Source organism: Chenopodium album, chromosome 19, assembly GCF_948465745.1.
Source record: "Chenopodium album chromosome 19, dcCheAlbu1.1, whole genome shotgun sequence".
NCBI classification, from domain to species: domain Eukaryota; kingdom Viridiplantae; phylum Streptophyta; class Magnoliopsida; order Caryophyllales; family Amaranthaceae; genus Chenopodium; species Chenopodium album.
The window spans coordinates 34,648,250-34,667,012 of NC_137852.1; the positions used below are offsets into that span (position 1 = coordinate 34,648,250).

Genomic DNA, 18,763 nt, shown 5'->3' on the forward strand with positions numbered 1-18,763 from the left:
ACTAAATTACCAAAAGTACGTACATAAATTCAAATAATGCAAAATATCAAAAACTTAATGAAAAAGGTTTCAATAAAACAAGTAAAGATTTCACATGACGGAACCAAGTCCCATCTTTTCTACATGACCCTTGAAACCATTAACTAGCATGCCTTTGGTCAAGGGATCAGCAATCATCAATCCAGTACTAATGTGTTCTATGATCACTTTCTTTTCTTGAACACGTTCCTTTACGGCTCGATACTTTATGTCAATGTGTTTACTTTTACTTCCACTCTTATTATTCTTAGCCATAAAAACTGCAGCTGAATTTGTCACAATACATCCTTATTGGGCGAATGATAGAGTCAACAACTCTTAACCCATATATGAAACCTTTTAGCCAAACACCATGTGAGGTAGCCTCGAAACAAGATATAAACTCAGCCTCCATAGTAGAAGTAGAAGTTAAGATCTGCTTCGCACTCCTCCAAGAGACGGCACCATCAGCTAGCATGAACACATATCCTAAGGTGGATTTTCGTGAGTCAATGCAGCCACCGTAATCGGAGTCAGAATAGCCCACAACTTCAAGATCTTATGTTCGTCTATACATAAACATGTAATCCTTGGTACCCTGAAGGTATCTTAACACTTTCTTTGCAGCCTTCCAGTGATCAAGACCTGGGTTACTCTGATATCTTCCTAATACTCCAACATCATATGCAATGTCGGGTCTAGTGTAAACCTGAGCATACATAATGCTTCCAACAACTGAAGCATAAGGAATATTTCTCATTTGTTCCCTCTCAAGGTCATTCGTGGGACATAAGTCCAAAGTGAAATGATCACCCTTTCATATTAAATCTTTCAAGTATTTTGTTGATGTAGGCCTCTTGAGATAAACCCAAAATGCATCGAGATCTATCTCTATGTATCTTAATGCCAATGACATAAGATGCCTCACCCATATCTTTCATATCAACACTACTTGAAAGAAATTGTTTCACCTCATGCAACAACCCTTTATCATTAGTTGCTAGCAAAATATCGTACACATATAACACAAGGAAACAGATCTTATTCGCACTAACCTTGTGGTATATACATTGATCCATGATATTTTCTTCAAAACCAAATGAAGTTATCACTTCATGGAACTTCATATACCATTGGCGAGAAGCCTGTTTCAGTCCGTATATGGATTTATAAGCTTGCAAACCAAATGCTCACCCTTTTCAGAGAGGAATCCTTTAGGTTATCTCATGTAAACCTGTTCCTCTAAGTCACCATTTAGAAAAGTTGTTTTCACATCCATTTGATGTAACTCAAAGTCAAAAGAGCTACTAATGCCATAATCACTCGAAGAGAATACTTTTTCGATACAGGAGAAAAGGTCTCCGAGTAGTCGATTCCTTCTCTTTGAGTGCACCCTTGAGCAACAAGTCTAGCCTTATGTCTCTCAATGTTGCCAGATGAGTCTTTCTTTGTCTAAAGACCCATTTACATCCAATGGCTTTTACACCATCAGGCAATTCAACGAGATCCCAAACTTTATTAGACGTCATAGAATACATCTCATCTTTCATGGCACTAATCCACAACTCTGAATCCTTTGAACTTGTGGCTTGAGAAAACGTAATTGGATCATTATCAGCTTCAACATTATAATCCGGTTCATGTAAATACACCTCAAAATCATCATAAATAGTTGATCTTCTCACTCTAACGGATCTTCTTAAAGGAACTTGATCAATGTGTTAATCATCCAAATGTTCCTCATTTGTATTATCATCCAAATGTTCCTCAATGTCATTTTGTGGAACTTCATTGGCTATTGGTTGTCTTACGTCCGGTTGAACTTGAGGAACGTGAACAATAACCATCTTATCACTTGAATCAGAAGGTGGAACTTCAATGTGATCCTTTTCAGGAACATTGCCTTGAAATTGATCGCTCCCACTAACTATGTCATTCTCAAGAAATTTTGCATTTCTCGATTCCACAATTCTGGTGGTATGAGATGGACAATAGAATCTATATCCCTTAGACTTCTCGGCATATCCAATGAATATCCACTAATAGTCCTTGGGTCAAGCTTCTTTTCTTGTGGGTTGTAAATTCTTACTTCAGACGGGCACCCCCAAACGCGCATATGACGTAAACTTGATTTCGATCCTTTAAATGACTCAAAAGGCGTCTTAGAGACAGCCTTGGAAGGAACCCGGTTTAATATATACGCTGCTGTCTTAAGAGCTTCAATCCACAAATATGGTGGAAGTGTAGCATTGCTTTGCATACTTCTCACCATCTCTATTAAGGTCCTATTTCTTCTTTCTGCTACACCATTCTGATCCGGAGAACCGGGCAAGGTGTATGTATTGGGCAACAATCCCATGCTCTTGAAGAAATTTTGCAAACGAACCATATGCTTGTCTATTCTCGGTGTATCTACCATAGTACTCCCCACCTCTATCTGATCTCACGATCTTAATGTGCTTACCACATTGTGTCTCTACTTCGGCCTTAAATAATTTAAAGGCGTCCAAAGCTTCATCCTTGGAATGAAGTAAGTAAAGATACATGTATCGCGAATAATCATCAATAAAGGTAATGAAGTATTTTGGATCTTTAGCGTTCATGTCCGGACAACAAATATCCGTATGTATGATCTCTAATAGGGCAGAACTCCTCTTAGCACTCTTTTTAGATTTGTTAGTTTGCTTTCCTTTAATGCAACTAACACATGTCTCAAAATCAGCAAAGTCTAGAGTATCAAGTACCCCATCCTTTACTAACCTTTTGACTCTCTCAATTGAGATATGTCCTAATCTTCGGTGCCATAACATAGAGGATTTTTCATTCATAATACATCTTTTATAACCAATATTAACATGCATGGAATTATGAGTGATATCATTTTGCAATTTAAGACAATATAAACCATTAGACAAAATACCATAACCAATAACTTTAGAATTTCTTGATAAACTGAAACCAGAATCTGAAATATTAAAGGAAAATCCCAAAGGTACAAGTCTTGAAACTGAAATCAAATTTTTAGAGAAATTTGGAACATAAAATGTCCTTTCTAAATGCAAAATAAAACCACTACTTAGAGTTAAGCTGCATGTCCCAACTGCTTCCACATGCGAACTCATCTTGTTGCCTGAATAGATGTTATGTTCACTCCCCATTGGTTTCCTTAGGTTTGTCATACCCTGCAAGGTATTCAAAATATGGATTGTAGTACCAGAGTCAATCCACCATGTATTAGAATTAACATCAACCATATTAGATTCATAACAGACAAACGCTAGAAAATTACCTTTCTTCTTAAGCCATTCCTTAAACTTGGTACAATCTTTCTTCATGTGTCCCTTCTTTTTACAAAAGAAACACGTAGACTCCTTCTTAATGGATGACTTTGCTGGAATCTTTCCCTTTCCATTTTCCTTAGTGTGATCCTTTTTCTTCTTTTCAGAAGTTGTGAGGTTCACCTTTTCACTCTCTTCCATAGCTAATCTTCCCTCCTCTTGAACACACATGGTCATAAGTTCATTAATTGACCATTTATCTTTATGTGTGTTGTAAGAGACTTTAAAAGGGCCGTATTGATTAGGAAGGGTGCACAGAATAAAATGCACTAGGAAAGAGTCAGACATGGTAACTTTCAAATCCTTAAGTTGAGCAGCTATATCCCTCATGCGCATGACGTAATCACGCACTCATTTGGTCTCAGTGAGCTTCATGGATGAAGACTGCATGATTAAGGTGCTAGCAAGAGCTTTGTCAGAAGTTGCAAACTGGTCATCGATGGCCTTAATGAGTTCTTTGTGAAGGAATTATGTCTTCGATAAGTGCAATTACTAGATATATCAAGGATCACTATTATGGAGATAATAAGTTCATTCTATTGGGGCGTCATCCTCTGTTGCTAGACTATGAGAGATGATCTTTGGGCTAGTAAAATGGCCCAAAGCCCTTTAGAATGGATCCTATATTGGTCACACACAAGGGTATTGGGTTAAGCAAGTAAGAGGCCCATTAATGGGCCTCATGAGCAATTAATTAATCATGAATTGGATTGGGCTAGCATAGTTAGATTGGAATTAGGTTTTGGGCTTTTGACATGGGCTCTTATTTAGAGATGAGATCTATAAATAAGATCCATGCCTAGTGTTTGTAAGAGGCAGTCATAATTCACACACTGTGAATTTTGACATCAATGCAACCAATCCCAAAACCCTAATCCTCTCTCCAACTCACGGCCCTCATCCTCCTCTCACGTCCGTACGGCCGGCCTGTAACACCCCGACCCCAAACAGATTAGGGAGGGGCCTATTGTCACGAAATGTGCATCGAGGGCCAACAACTGTCCTCACAGACCAACACAAGTCCTTTCGGCGCATTTTGTTCTCACTCATGCGCACCCCGAGAAAACTTCCCAGGAGGTCACCCATCCCAAGACTACTCCCAGCCAAGCACGCTTAACTATGGAGTATTCTTAGCATATGAGCTCCCTAAAAGGAAGATGCATCTTGTTGATATGAGTAGTATATCAAACTCCTTTAAAGCAATCATGAGGGGTATTACATACACCCCCACTTGAAAACGGCAACGCCCTCGTTGCGCCTAGAAAGCTAGGGAGTCCAGTATTACGCCTAATGGCAACTGGGTAGCCAAAGTGTTACATCCAGTCTGGCTATGGCCGTATGGCCCCAGAATTCTCCCCCGCTAGACGACTGACATAGGATTAATTATCCACGGTCAACACGCGGTCGCAAGGTTGCTCTGATACCATTTGTAACACCCCGACCCCAAACAGATTAGGGAGGGGCCTATTGTCATGAAATGCGCATCGAGGGCCAACAACTGTCCTCACAGACCAACACAAGTCCTTTCGGCGCATTTTGTCCTCACTCATGCGCACCCCGAGAAAACTTCCCAGGAGGTCACCCATCCCAAGACTACTCCCAGCCAAGCACGCTTAACTATGGAGTATTCTTAGCATATGAGCTCCCTGAAAGGAAGATGCATCTTGTTGATATGAGTAGTATATCAAACTCCTTTAAAGCAATCATGAGGGGTATTACACGGCCACTCCTTGGTGGCGCGTGTAGTGGTTATCGTGGTGGTTCTTGGTTAGTATGTCTCTCCTCTCCGTTGAAGGTTGATTGAAGCGTTCAGTCACGATTAACTAGCATTAGTGGAGGTCTTAATCTGTGCCCGTGGACCAAGTAGAGGAATCATGCTTGGGGTTCTTTATCTCCCTTTGTTCTTGCTCGATCGCACGTGGAATCACGCTTCAAAGGTACGATTATTTGTGCTTTATGTGTTATGCATTAGATCCTTGGATTAGGTACTGTATGAATATGATTCATGTTTATTTCCGCTGCGTAGTACCTATAAACTCCTACAGTGGTATCAGTTAGCCTATTGCATTTACGCATATTGCCAATAATTCTTTGATAATCCACAATTTTAATTCAATTAAGAGGGAGAAATTAATTTAATTATGGTTCGATTATTATATTTAATGTGATTAAACTTTTGGAATCGATTAAATGCGATTTAATTATGCTCAAATAGCCATGAAAGGACCGAATTTATGCCCTAATATGTTCGAATTTTCGAGCCCTAGAACCCTAATTTCGATTTTTTTCGAAAATCCTAGCCCTAAATTATGATTTTTGTGCTTGATTTTGATCTAATTCGATTTGTTTTATGTTTCATAATTTTAATTGGGTTGATTTATGCATAAAAATGTTTTACGTATGATCAAAGATTTAAATTTAAAAGTTATAATTAAATTGGGATTAATTTTATGATGAACCCTAATTTTTAAATTTGAATGTGATTTAATTTTAATCTTATGGACTAATTTAATTTAATTAGGATAAATGTTATTTTAATTAAATTAAAACACAAAAAAAAAAAATTATTTTGGCCGGCAACCGCTGCAGCCGACCAGGTGGTGGTCCAAGAGGGAGGGGAAGGGGAGGGCGGAGGTCCGGTGGCCGTGGACAACAGCGTGCAAGTGTTGCACAGCTGCTGCCACGGCTGGAGCAGGGCTGCGGCTGCTGCCTTGCGCGGCAGTGGATGCTGCAAAGCCGCCAGCCACCATGGCTAGCCAAGGCTAGCCAACCACGGTGGCCTGCAGCCCAGCAGTAGCAGCTGCCACGCTGCTGCCCTTGTGGCAGTGGCTGCTGTCACGGCAGCCAGCCACCGTGGCTAGCTTCGGCTAGCCAACCACGGTGGCCGGCGTTGGTGGTTGCGGTATTTAAAAAAAAATTCTGTTTTGAAAAATTATTTCAGGATAGTTACGAATTATTTTGAGATAAAATCGGTTTTATTTTGGATAAGTTAAAATAATTTGAAAATATGATCTTTTATTTTAAAAGATAAAGTTGGTTTAATTTGGATAAAATCTTTTATTTTAGGATAAAATCAAATATTCAAAAGTTGTTGTATTTGATATTATCCATATTTAAGTTGTTAAACTAGTAATTATCCATAATTAAAGTGGTTAATTTTGGATAAGATTTGTTAGGATATTCTGAGCATATTCCAAAAGGATAATAATTGATTTAAATAATGTGATTATCCCATAATTATTTTTGGATATAATTGATTTAAAATATTGTGATTGGCTAGTAATTAGGATAGATTTTCCTAACTTTGTTTGGATAATCTTTGAGGATAAATATGATTTATCTTTTAAGATTAAAATAAGATTTGATTCTATCTCATGACTAATTTAGAATATATGATATTTTATTGATGATCATGAATAATATATGATATTATCTAATTACATTAATTAAAATATGAGATATTTAGATGCCATGTTTCCTTAATTGTGAACATTCGATGTTGTAGTTTAGGAAAGCATGATGAGTGATTTATTATGTGGCAATTTTATAATATATGATGTTGTTTATTGCTATATAATGACTAGTATGGCCCAGTAGATTGCTAAATACGATCTGCGCATCGTGATGTATTTTTGTAATCTTAGTACGGTCTACGAACCGATAAAGTATTTTGTAATTTTATTTTATTTTATTTAAGTCGTAGATAGAATAGAGTAGAATTACAGGTTGCAGTTAATCCAAGAAGCCCATGAAGTGAAGGCCCAAAAGAGCAAGGTGGATGCGATCCATGATGATTCAAGTGGGAGCATTTTACTTTATTAGTTTTCTTAGGATTAAGGGGCCATACTATGTCATGTTTTTTTATTGCATTAGTAGATTATGCATGTTTAGGTTTATTTATGTTGCTTGATGATGCGCTAGAGTTCACTATATAATCACTTTATCATGCTTATCGACGGAACCACAAATACTAGCACATATCTTAGTCTTTATGAACATAACGGAGAGACAATTAGACCTTTCCCACTTTTCATAAAGACTAATTGCATCTTGAGTGCTATCCTCCGTTATGGCAGGTGGTTCGTCTTTCCTAATTGCAGGCTTTCTTTCCACACCTTATAGTTATCACCCCTTAGTTCAGGATTGTCACATTTGACATCAGAAATAATTCCAGGTAAAACTAAAAATGCTTAATATCAATATAGACTGTAAAATAAAATCATGCTTTACCAATGTAAATAAGGTAAATACATAAATCTAGTGACATAAAACTTGCCTGTGGCCTAAAGTTCTACTCAATTAGATAAACATAACATAATAATCAAACTGTGAAGCTATTAAATTGTATCAATTTCTTAATTTCCCGTGGGACATTTAATAAACAAAGTTCAATACTTCACTCTAATTAATCATTCTAATATAATAGAATTCCTGTGGGTAAGTCTTATATCATAGAGGATTAATTACAAACAAATGTCTAGTTTCCACATGTGATTTCTATATAAAATTTTACTAAATAGAGATGTTGTGGCTACTCCCTAAATAATAAAATTTTAACACACTTGACATTTACATAATTTAATTCATTATCCAATTGATCCAAAATGAATAACAAAATCCTTAAACAATGATGTATCACAAGATTAATAAAGTATGCAAATAATTATCATGCTGACTATTAATGCGTTGCATATGAAAACGATTTTATCGCAATAGCACTAATAGAAACCCTTTTCCTTTTATTTTAATTTATCACATACTATAATTATGTATCTGGATAAATGCAAAACATATTGTATAAACATTAAAAAATGCATGCAGAGGGGATATCCATACTTTATATATAAATAAATAAAAAAGATATGTAAAAAATATAAATATGTGATGATGAATACAATATGCACAGAGACATCAAGTAGTAGTGATACATTAACATCATAGCATTCATACTCCTTATCCAAAAACATATTATACAGTAGCATATATGAAATAATTGCCCAACACAATCGAGATTGTTGCATCGTCAATTTAAGCAGCATGTAAAAATTATTGACGATTCTAACTAAGCAAGGCAGAGGAAAACATGGCTCTAATACCAAATGTAAATCATGAATAGCAAACAACATGTTTATAACTTAAATTGTAAACATACAAAACATGATTGCGGAAGCGATAATTGATGAGTATACCTCCAACCATTGCAAATTAATTACATGGAAGATGAAGACTCGAACAACCTCGTCACGACGCCGAAACCGTGAACAATCTCTTCTCAACTTTGGTGCTAGACCCTTACTCTCACTTTGATGGTGTATATGTATTTTTGAGAGTTGGATGCAGTGACCTTGTTGCTTGAATGAGACTCACGTTGAATTACATTTATATAGGAAGTTTTGCCATCAAAAACTCCTACTTTACGTGAGTTTGTTATGGGCGGTTTCCTAACTTAGTGGGATAATGGGTAGTTAGTTTCCTTGATCATGGGAAACTAATTTTCAAAATAAATGGACCACTTTCTTGATAATTATCTATTTTCAAAATAATTCAAAATATATCCAACAGCTAGGTACAAATTCTTAAATAAACCTAGTCCACAATAATGTTATTGTGGACCAAATACCTCACGTGACAATTTACTCACCCAATTTCTTACAAATTAATTGTTCCACATTATTTCTTTCTTTTATTTTCACAAAGAAGCTGACACTTTCTCTCTCTTCCCTTCTTCCATTTTCTCTCTCTTCCCTTCTTCCATTTTCTCTCTCTTAAGCTTGAATCCTTTAATGGCGAAAACCAAAGGAGGTGCTACATTTCAACGAAAATGTGGCCTTCGTTCTTCGGCTACAAAAGTTGACGAACTACCACCTTCTGGTAATCTTTGTTTATCTTTTGATTTCTGCAATTTTGAGATGATTTATTGTTGTCGTTCTTCTTTTGAAACTATTTGCATGAATTTTTGTATGAATTTTGTTTCATAGTGAAGATCTAAGGTTTTGCGATGTTCGATTGTTATTTCGTTCAATTTTGATTGTTTTTTGTTTTCTCATTCAATTTTATTGATAATGTGTTGTTCTCGATAGATGATGATTTGTGCACTTTTGAGCTGATTAATTGTTGTTTTTCTTTAACTGAAACTATTTGTATGAATTTTTGTTTGAATTTTGTTTCGTAGTGAAGATCTAGGGTTTTGCGATGTTCGATTGTTATTTCGTTCAATTTTGATTGTTTTTTGTTTTCTCATTCAATTTGATTGATAATGTGTTGTTCTCGATGATGATTTGTGCAATTTTGAGTTGATAATTGTTGTTTTTCTTTAATTGAAACTATTTGTATGAATTTTTGTTTGGATATTTTTTTCTTTAATTTTTGTTTGAATCTCTGACCCCTACTGCTGCAATTAGATAATCCTGACAGCGCATGGTTTTGTGCCTTTTTATACTTCTTTGTGGCAAGTGGCTATTCTTAGAGTTAATTTCAATTTTGGTTATATTTTTCGTATTTATGCTGCTAGTCATGAGTTAGTAGATTGTTTAGAGGGATGCTGCTACTACTGTGAAATGTAATTTTGTTGAAATTTTTCGAGGCATTTCTTATAATTGATCATGCAAATTTCACCTCATTTCTCGAGCGTGTGATTTGTTAGTGACATTAAGTTGTTATGTGGATTATGGGGTGTAAACTAGGATTTCACTTTGAGAGTTTGGCGTGGATATGCTGAGAGTTGTTGTAACATCGATTTGAGGTTTTGCTGGGCTGGCGGTGATTGCATTGTTAAAAACTTCTCTAATGCAGTAGAGTGGCTGAGCCAAGGGAGATTTTAGAGATATAGTTGGTACTCCTTTTGGCTTTTGTTAGTTGCAATTTAAAATCGAGTTTTAGGAATGCGAATTTGTTGCGACTGAACCTTAATTACAAAGCTGTTGTTGGTAGTTGTGGACTTGTGCTGCTTTGGCTATTGGAATTTGAAGTTGTTGGCTGTGTGAAAAAATGATTTGGTACTTTGTTTGTTAAGGGTAGAGAAGAATAGTGCTTAGATTTTCTTGACAAGGTAGAAATGCACGGTTTTGTGGGAATTTAATTTCTAGATTGTAGAAAAATCTGATCATATTTGACATTCTGTACGTTTTGCTATGATCCGCTAGTCACTTTATTGTGCATTTTGCAGTATTATTGTTATTGTTTTGTTGATTTCCTTTTAGCGCAGAGGATTGGCTAGGTGCAGGTTTATGTTTTTTCTTTGCAAAAGCATTCTATTCCTTCTCCCACATAGAATCCACACTAGAAAATTTTCTATATTTGAGATCCGATAATTTGTTGTCTAGTTTACTGCATTAATGTGGTCAGCTGAAGAAGTGCTTTGTTTTTTTAAGCTTGGAACCTCAGTCATACTGAAGTATACTATGGACTTGTGACTATGATATCTTGCTGGTTTGTTATCTTGCTTTGTTTGGAGTTTTGATTTTTCTACTTTAGATATGTAAAGGGTTAATTGAGTTAGCTGGGTTGATTATGTGTTAATTGAGAGTTAATTGTGTACAGAAATTTGGTTTGGTGACATGTTTTGGTTTGTTTTGAGTGTTGATTCCTATGATTCTCTAGTCTTAAATTTTCTGGTCACTATTGTTTCAGAAAGGTTACTATAATTTACATTTTGATTTCTTTTCTATAATAATGTTGCCAAAGGATTGAAGAAGAAAACTAGAGCTAACAAGAAAAAGAGTGTTGCTGAAGAAGATGTTTCTGAAGAGGTTAATGAGCATCAAGTTTCTACAACTGGCTCACCTTCATCTCAGCATAAGAGAGCTCGTGAAGATGAACCTGGACTTGGCCCTGAAGCTGCTGCTCTTGTTCGTGTTAAGAAGCCAAGGACAAGAACGAAGAAATCAATAATTGAAGCGGGTGAAGCTGGTGGTGATGTACCTACGTAAGTAACTTTATTTCCTTTGGAGTGCTCTCAAAAAGTTAGATTCTACATGCATGTTGGTGTGACTATGCATTATTATTTCTATTTTGCAGATTGCGGCCGTTTAAAACTAAATGTAGGCCTTTGCATTTGGTTGACATGATGTCTAAATTTTTTCCTGCTCAAATAAATTCTGTAAATGTAATCGGTTTCAGAGGGTTATTATCATTAAAGTTGAAAAGGAATCCTACTAGCATGTATAGGTGGCTAATTAATTCTTTTGACTATGGTAGCTGCATGTTTTCAATTGATAATGGTAAGGAGTTTGTGGTGACTGAGTATGATGTGTTTTGCCTTCCTTTGAACCCCAAAAATGTTGAGGAGATACCTCGAGCTGCTAATAAAAAAAATCCAGAATTTGTTTTCAAACAGAAGTGGAGGTTGAATTTTGGGTTGACAGATGAAAATGATCAAATTCCACTTAATTTGTTAGAAGATAGGATACCTACTTTAGGTCAAGGTGGAGATGAGTTTAAGAAACTCTTTGTTATGCATGCGGTATCCACATTTTTAGCTCCTACTTCTAACAGAACCGCTGATCTTAGGATTGCCAAGGCACTTGATGATGTTGAACAAATTAAGAATTTGAATTGGTGTAAATATGTTCTTGAAAAACTGTGTGAAGGCATTAAAAGTTACAAAAAGGAGAAATTCAAAACTGTTGTGGTTGTATTTTGATGTTGGAGATTATTAACTTCCATAGGTTGAAATTTAGGAATATTGAATTAAGTTCTTCTTTACCCTTAATTCAACATTGGAATGATGAGTTGATTAGGGACAGAATTAAGAAGGAAAAATTGTCTAAAAGTTTTGGGTGTGAGATTTTACTCTCTGATGTGTATCCTGTTAGTGGTAAACTGAAGTTTTATGATGGTCATGTGGGTACTACAGGGGAAAGTATGGGGAATGTTAATAATGTCGAGGGGGGGGGTGTTGATGTTCCTGGTACAATACAATTCATTCTCCCACTAGGTTCGATGTCTGATCAAGAGATCCATTCGGCTGCTATTGATGTAAGGAGTAGCTGACTTTTATTCTTTTTTTTTATATATATATAAATTATTGGATATTATTAAAAATTCTGTACATGATTTTTTTAATGTCTTTGCAGCCTGTTCATGAACAATTTTTGTTCATGAAAAGAGATATGAATGTGATTTCTTGTTTTTACAATGACAAGATAAAACAGATTCTTGTTTCACGCCGCAATGAGACCCAATAACTCTCCTGCTATTAATATGTCCCAGGATGATCAGTTTTTTTGGATCCTCGAGTTCAATATGTGATTGAAGAGATCTCCGAACTTGCTATTTGGGTGACAAAAATGCCCGAGGTGTTGGATGACATTTCTACATTTGACCATAACAAAACAATTGAAGGGAGGGAGGCAATTAGAGGCACTTTGCCTGTGATTGGCTTTGAAAATATTCTTGCAAATGGAGGGTCTAGGTGTTCGTTTTCTTTTGATTGAAAATCTGATAAAAAGCTTATACTCATTTCACACTTTTTGAAGTTAAATAACAAAGAAATGAAGCTATTGGATCCAATAGTCCTAGAGATTGTTGACTATTGCATTATCGATGATTCTTGTTTGGCTCCTAAGTAAGTAATGTTTTGTTTGATTACATTGATTTTCTCTTATTTATTTATTTATTTATCAAACACCTTTTTAATTCTTATTTTATACTCTTTGACTCAGTGAACTGTTGGTATTTTTTTTCACGAAAAGCATTTGATTCAAAGACAAGACTTCTACACATTAGGAGAGCCTTCTGAAATCATGGGCAGTAGTATTTTGGATTGCTGGGCATTGCTTCTCAATGAAAATCAGAAATGTCTTAATGATGGACCTCGGAAATTGTACTTTGGTTCTTCCATTAGTGTGAGTTGTTTAATTATTTTAATGTTTATACATATTTATACTTTTCACTTATTTTTTTATTTGTTTAAATATTATGAAGGTTACAATAGTAGAAGCTGCCGGCAGTGATGACAATTCACAACTATTGGACAATGTTTATCAAGAATTGGAGGAGTGGATGAAAATAGCTTGCAATAATTTTGATTTGTTAGAAGTGGAGCTGTAATACTTTCTGTTTTTTGATGCTTTGAAAAATATAGTTCCTTTTTTTATGTTGTAGATACCTTTTTTAAAATGAGAGTGCCTATTGTAAAATACTATTACTAATTATGGTATCTTTGTTGCAGATATTTTTACCTTGTCTTTGTGGCAATCACTATTGCTTATTTGTGGTGAATTTGATTGAAGGAAAAATTCAGTTTATTGATAGTTTGAATTATGATGAGGATGGTCGTATCTTCTTGAAAATGTTGTCTAGTCTCTTGGTATTACTTTCTCATTCCATATTCTCACTATTTTCTTGTCTAAAGGTTTTGAGTTTTAGGAATTAGGATTTGGACAAATTTTAAACTAGTTTGAAATTTTGCTTCAGATTTCAAAGTCATTGTTTGTGTTGGTAGCCTTGTTCAAATTAAATTCCTGTTTTCTAGATGACGTCTGATTATATGATTTTTTGCTAGTGTGATATGATCAGTACCTTCTTTGATCAAAGGCTTACTCAATCTGGAGATATGGTTGACTATGCTTTGGAGTTTCCTACTTTAAATTGGAGATCTATCAAAGATAATTCAGATTCTGGTGTTTATACTATAATGAGTATGCTTTTATTCAATGGAGCTGATGAGTTTAAATGTGAAATTTTAAAAACAGTTATGATTCTATCCCTTTTAAATTATTTGTTTTAATTAATATCACAATATCTTATATTGATAATTTACTTTTTTAGGCTTCACATAGAAAGATTCTCCGGATTCAAATTGTTGCATCTTTGGTTTTTTCTGATATGAATGAAGCTAGATCAATTATAATTGGTAAGGTGGCTGAATTCAAACCTGATAGGCAGCGTCTTTCAAAAGAGGTTAAAGAAAGAAGGAAGAAAGAGATTGAACAGAAGAAGAATAAGAAGAAGCCGATTGTAGACAAGAAGAAGAAAGGAAAGGCTTAAGATGTCACTGATATTTTGAGTTAGTTGTGATCATAATTTTCTGATGCTAAGAAAAGTACTTTAAAGATTGTATAGCTAATTAGTATTCATTCAACTTTTGTGTAGGTTATTGAATGAAGAATTGGAAAAATATTCATTTTGTGTAAACAAGCTTTTGCCAACATTTTATGTAAATGGTATATTGTTTGTTTAATTCGATTTTTAAAGTTCTTTGTTATCATAGGTCACTATATGTTAAAATAAAGTCACTATATTATTTATAAGGTCTTTGTTTGGTGAAATAAGGTCTTTGTTTGGTGAAAAAAGGTCACTTCGTTTTCAACATTTTATAGTGTCAAAATTAAGGATTGTTTTAAATTAATGGTAATCATCAAAGGTCACTATATGTTTAAATAAAGTCACTATTTTATTAATAAGGTTACTATTCTGAATACAAAGGTAACTATGTCAAGATTATGGACTATGTTAATTAATGGTAAAAAACTGACAATACAAGAGTATCCCTACCTTATAAAAAGTAGAAAGCTACTCTTATGAATAGTATAATGCCAATTATACCCTTCAAAATGTGTATTTACATACATACCCTCATTAATATGTACAAACTATTTTTAATGAATAATGTTTAGACACCTATATCCTCTAAAATATTTATTTACTTTTATGTTTTCATAATGTTAGTTATCTTGAACATTTATACCTCCTAAGTATAGTTGTTTTATATATTTTCTCTTATTGTTAATTTAACTAAATTTGTGATTTTTTGTTTCAAAAAAAAAAAAAAAAAAAAAAAAAAAAAAAAAAAAAAAAAAAAAAAACTAAATTTGTGATTTAAATGCCAAACCAAAAAAAACCTTATAGATATGACTAGATTTGACGCGCACATTGCGCGCGTTAGCTGCCGTAGTTAAATAAAGATTACTATTTAAAAATAAAGATCACTATATTGTAAAAAAAGGTTACTATTCCAAGAAATATATATCTGAAAATTAAAGGGTACTATGTCAATCATAAAAGACACTATACCATAATAACCAGTAGTTAGTTATAAGATTTTGAGCATTTCATTTTCTTGATTTGTTATCTCTTAATCATAAGAAACATTGAAACAAGAAAGCTTTAACAACTAAAAGGAGCCTTCGTTTAACAACTAAAAGGAGCCTTCTGTGTAGTAGAGCAAACTACCAATTAACAACAAGTTTAGACAAGGAGGCTTTGGGTATAAGGTATTACAGTACTCATCTGCTTTATTCATTGTTTGTTTGAAAAGAATCAAGTACACTTAAGATCAAATTAAAGGTTACTATGTCAATCATGAAAGACACTATATCATAAAAATAAGTATTTAGAAGATATAAAGTTTCCAAGAATGTAATTAAAAATAAAAGGTAACCATGTAACAATACAGGTTACTATGATACAATTTGGTGTTCTTAAAACTATCAGAGCATATACTTATTATTAATATTTGGTTTTTTGGCACCAAATTCTCTATGCTTCCTTCTCTTCCCCTTCCCCTTTTTCATGTAGTCATAGCTTCCTGGAATCCTTTTATTTGATTGGCTTCCTTTAGTTTTCGCTCAAGCTGGGTCTAGTACTTGAACCACACTAGATGAATTTGCTTCTGAATTCTCTTCTACACCTGTAGTGTTCTCAGTTGAGTTCACAGCAGAAATAATCTCATCAATTGCACTTGAATCTTTTGCGAAGCTTTCTTCTAAGACTTTCCTTGCTTGTTCAAACTTGTGGCTCTTAAGGATTAGACTATAATACCTCCTCAATCACCATGTGTAGCTGCCAGGGTGTGAAGTTGTTTAATGTCCCCTTCTTCCTTTCCTCTGCCTCCTTACTTTCCCAAACATTATCCTTAGCCATTTTAGTCCACCTGAAAGATATGTATTGCTCTGGGATTTTTTCAACATAATGCATGTGTAAGATTCTAAGGCAATGGAAGCATAACCAACCTTACTCTTCAAAATTCTTGCATGGACATTGAATTGTTTGGTTAACTGGATCATAAGTTACTGCTTGAGTTGTGCCATCTCTGCTTTCAAGGTACACTTGGTAAACCATTTTGCCTCCATTTATGAATAGCAGTTTAGTTTGAGATCCAATGGCTAGGTTGAATTCTTCTTCAAAGTCCCTGAATAATGTATGTGTATAAACCTCAGCAGCATGTTTAAGTAAGGCAGACATTGGATAGCTTGAAGTAGGAATTGATTTTGTGCTATTGAACTCATAAAAATCCTCATTCCTTCTCCAAGTCTTCACTGTCTTCTGAAATATTTTGTAGAATTTTGTCAAACTTGTTTTCTTGTTTGCTTTGAATCCCACTGCAAAATTTGTGCTCTCACTTCTCTGTGATGACAAGATTCCTGCGGAAAAGTCCTTACTTAGAGCTGTTGACCACTTATGCTTTAGTGAGTATAACCTTTTGAACCAATTGTTGTTTTTCAGCTTGTACTTTGTCATCATTGAATCCCAACATACTTCAAACTGAGCTTCAGTAATACAACCACTCAATTATTTCATGAAAGCAGCTTTGAATGTGTCATCACTCTTCAAAACTCCAAATCTTGTTACATCATTTTGAATCAAGTGCCATAGACTAGACATAGTCTATGTCTAGTATTTGGAAATACCTGCACATTTTTATACAGTTACTAGAGTTTTAAAAATGGCCACTGCATTTAAAATAGAGGTAACTAAATATAATTTCAGTACAAACATATTTATATGTAGTGGTATTCAAAAAGTTACTTCAAAAATAGAAATTACCTTTGGTATTGCTTTTGCCATGGCTGCATCTTGGTCCGTAAACAGTGAGACAGGACATTTACCACCCATTGCCTTTTTGAAGGTCTCAAATAGCCACACAAATGAATCTGTGGTCTCATCACCTATAAAAGAACAAGCAAACATAGTGTTCTTCCAGTGGTTATTTATTCCTACAAAGGGTGCGCAAATGAGGTTGTAACGATTCATCCTATATGTGGTGTCAGATACAGTGACATCCACATATATTTTGTAATCTTCAAGCATCATGGAATCCCTCCAAAACAAGTTACAAACCCTTCCTTCTGTATTCAACCTTACTCTGAAAAAGAAGTTAGGGTCCTCAGAATAAGCTTCTTGTAATTTGTCACAAACTACTTGAGAATCTCCTCCTTCAATAGCCTTTATTTTCAGTTTATAACAATAAATCATGTGGTCTTTCACTGTATGACCAATAGCATCTTCTCCTCCAGCTTCATTTGACATGTAATTAAAGGATTCCATAGGTCTTAGTCCAGATTCTTGCATGGCCTCAATCGCTTGCCCTTTAATTCCAGTCATTGCACGCTCTGAACGGTGGAAATGGTTCCATTGTGGTCTAGTGAGTGGATGATTGTGCACCAACACATGCTGAACTATCTCAAATTGCCCCTCCTCATTCAATTTTGCTATTATCAAAGCATTACAGTTTGTCCTGGTTATTGGAACTCTCCTACTTTGTCTTTTTTTTTTTTTTTTTTTTTTTTTTTAACTGAAGAGTCCTTCTGGAATTTTTTTTCTTCTTTTTACCAAAATTTCTTAGTCCAGCTGCAGAACATACAAAGAACTTTTTGGTGATGATATCTTTAGTTCCAACTTTGCTTGTTTGTTTTGCTTTTCTAACACTAAAACCAACAGCAGCATCATGTTGACAATACAATTCATGTATTTCCGCAAGTGTTGCTCGAGTTTCTCCTACTAACCAACCACTAATCTCATCGTTATTACTTGCACCTGGTATTTTTAAAAAAATAGATCACTATACTATCACTAAAGGCAACTATGCTACTTAAAAGTGGCTTTGCATGTCGGAAAAGCTTTAACAGCATCATATAATTACCATGTATTTGTTTTAAAAAATAGATGACTATACTATCATTAAAGGCAACTATGTTACTTAAAAGTGAGTTTGCATGTCTATAAACTTGTAATTTTCAATCAACATAAATTACGCAATCGCATAATTTACAGTTGCATAATCGCATTGCATAATCGCTTAATTCACATTATCAAATTAACAAAATACCTAAACGCCTAATTTAATTTTCCAAACAAACAATTGCATAATCGCAATTCAAATTATCAAATTTTAAAATTAATTGCATATAAATATATCGTATAATACCTTGAGATTGCATTAGAAGTTGATTTTCCTCATGAACTTCATTCTCATCCTCAGCTTCAATTATAGTTTGCTCTTCATCTTCAACAGCTTCGTTCAGATCGAAATCGATGACATTAATATTAAAGTTTTCTATAGTGTCCTGTATACTTTGATTTAGATCCATTTTAATTGATTTTATAGAAGAATTCTCCATAAATTTTGAAGAAATTGATTGATCAGTCTGAAAATAAACCCTAGAATTGAGTAGAATTAGAAGGAG

General features: G+C 34.5%; 2 protein-coding genes across 2 annotated transcripts; one reads left to right on the forward strand and one right to left on the reverse strand.

The window, feature by feature from the left end:
* The first annotated feature begins 9,139 nt into the window (after positions 1-9,139).
* Positions 9,140-12,217, forward strand: LOC145594268 (uncharacterized). Its single transcript, XM_081650603.1, has 3 exons — positions 9,140-9,227; positions 11,040-11,280; positions 11,373-12,217. Exons 1-3 carry the CDS (start codon positions 9,140-9,142, stop codon positions 11,995-11,997), a joined length of 954 nt encoding a protein of 317 aa, XP_081506729.1. The 3' UTR covers positions 11,998-12,217.
* Positions 12,218-16,310: 4,093 nt separating this feature from the next.
* Positions 16,311-18,667, reverse strand: LOC145594269 (protein FAR1-RELATED SEQUENCE 5-like). The gene is made up of 4 exons (XM_081650605.1): positions 18,505-18,667; positions 17,910-18,113; positions 17,124-17,788; positions 16,311-16,841 (listed from the first exon to the last, which is right to left on the reverse strand). The coding sequence occupies exons 1-4, from the start codon at positions 18,665-18,667 to the stop codon at positions 16,311-16,313; spliced, it is 1,563 nt and encodes a 520-aa protein (XP_081506731.1).
* Between the last annotated feature and the right edge of the window lie 96 nt (positions 18,668-18,763).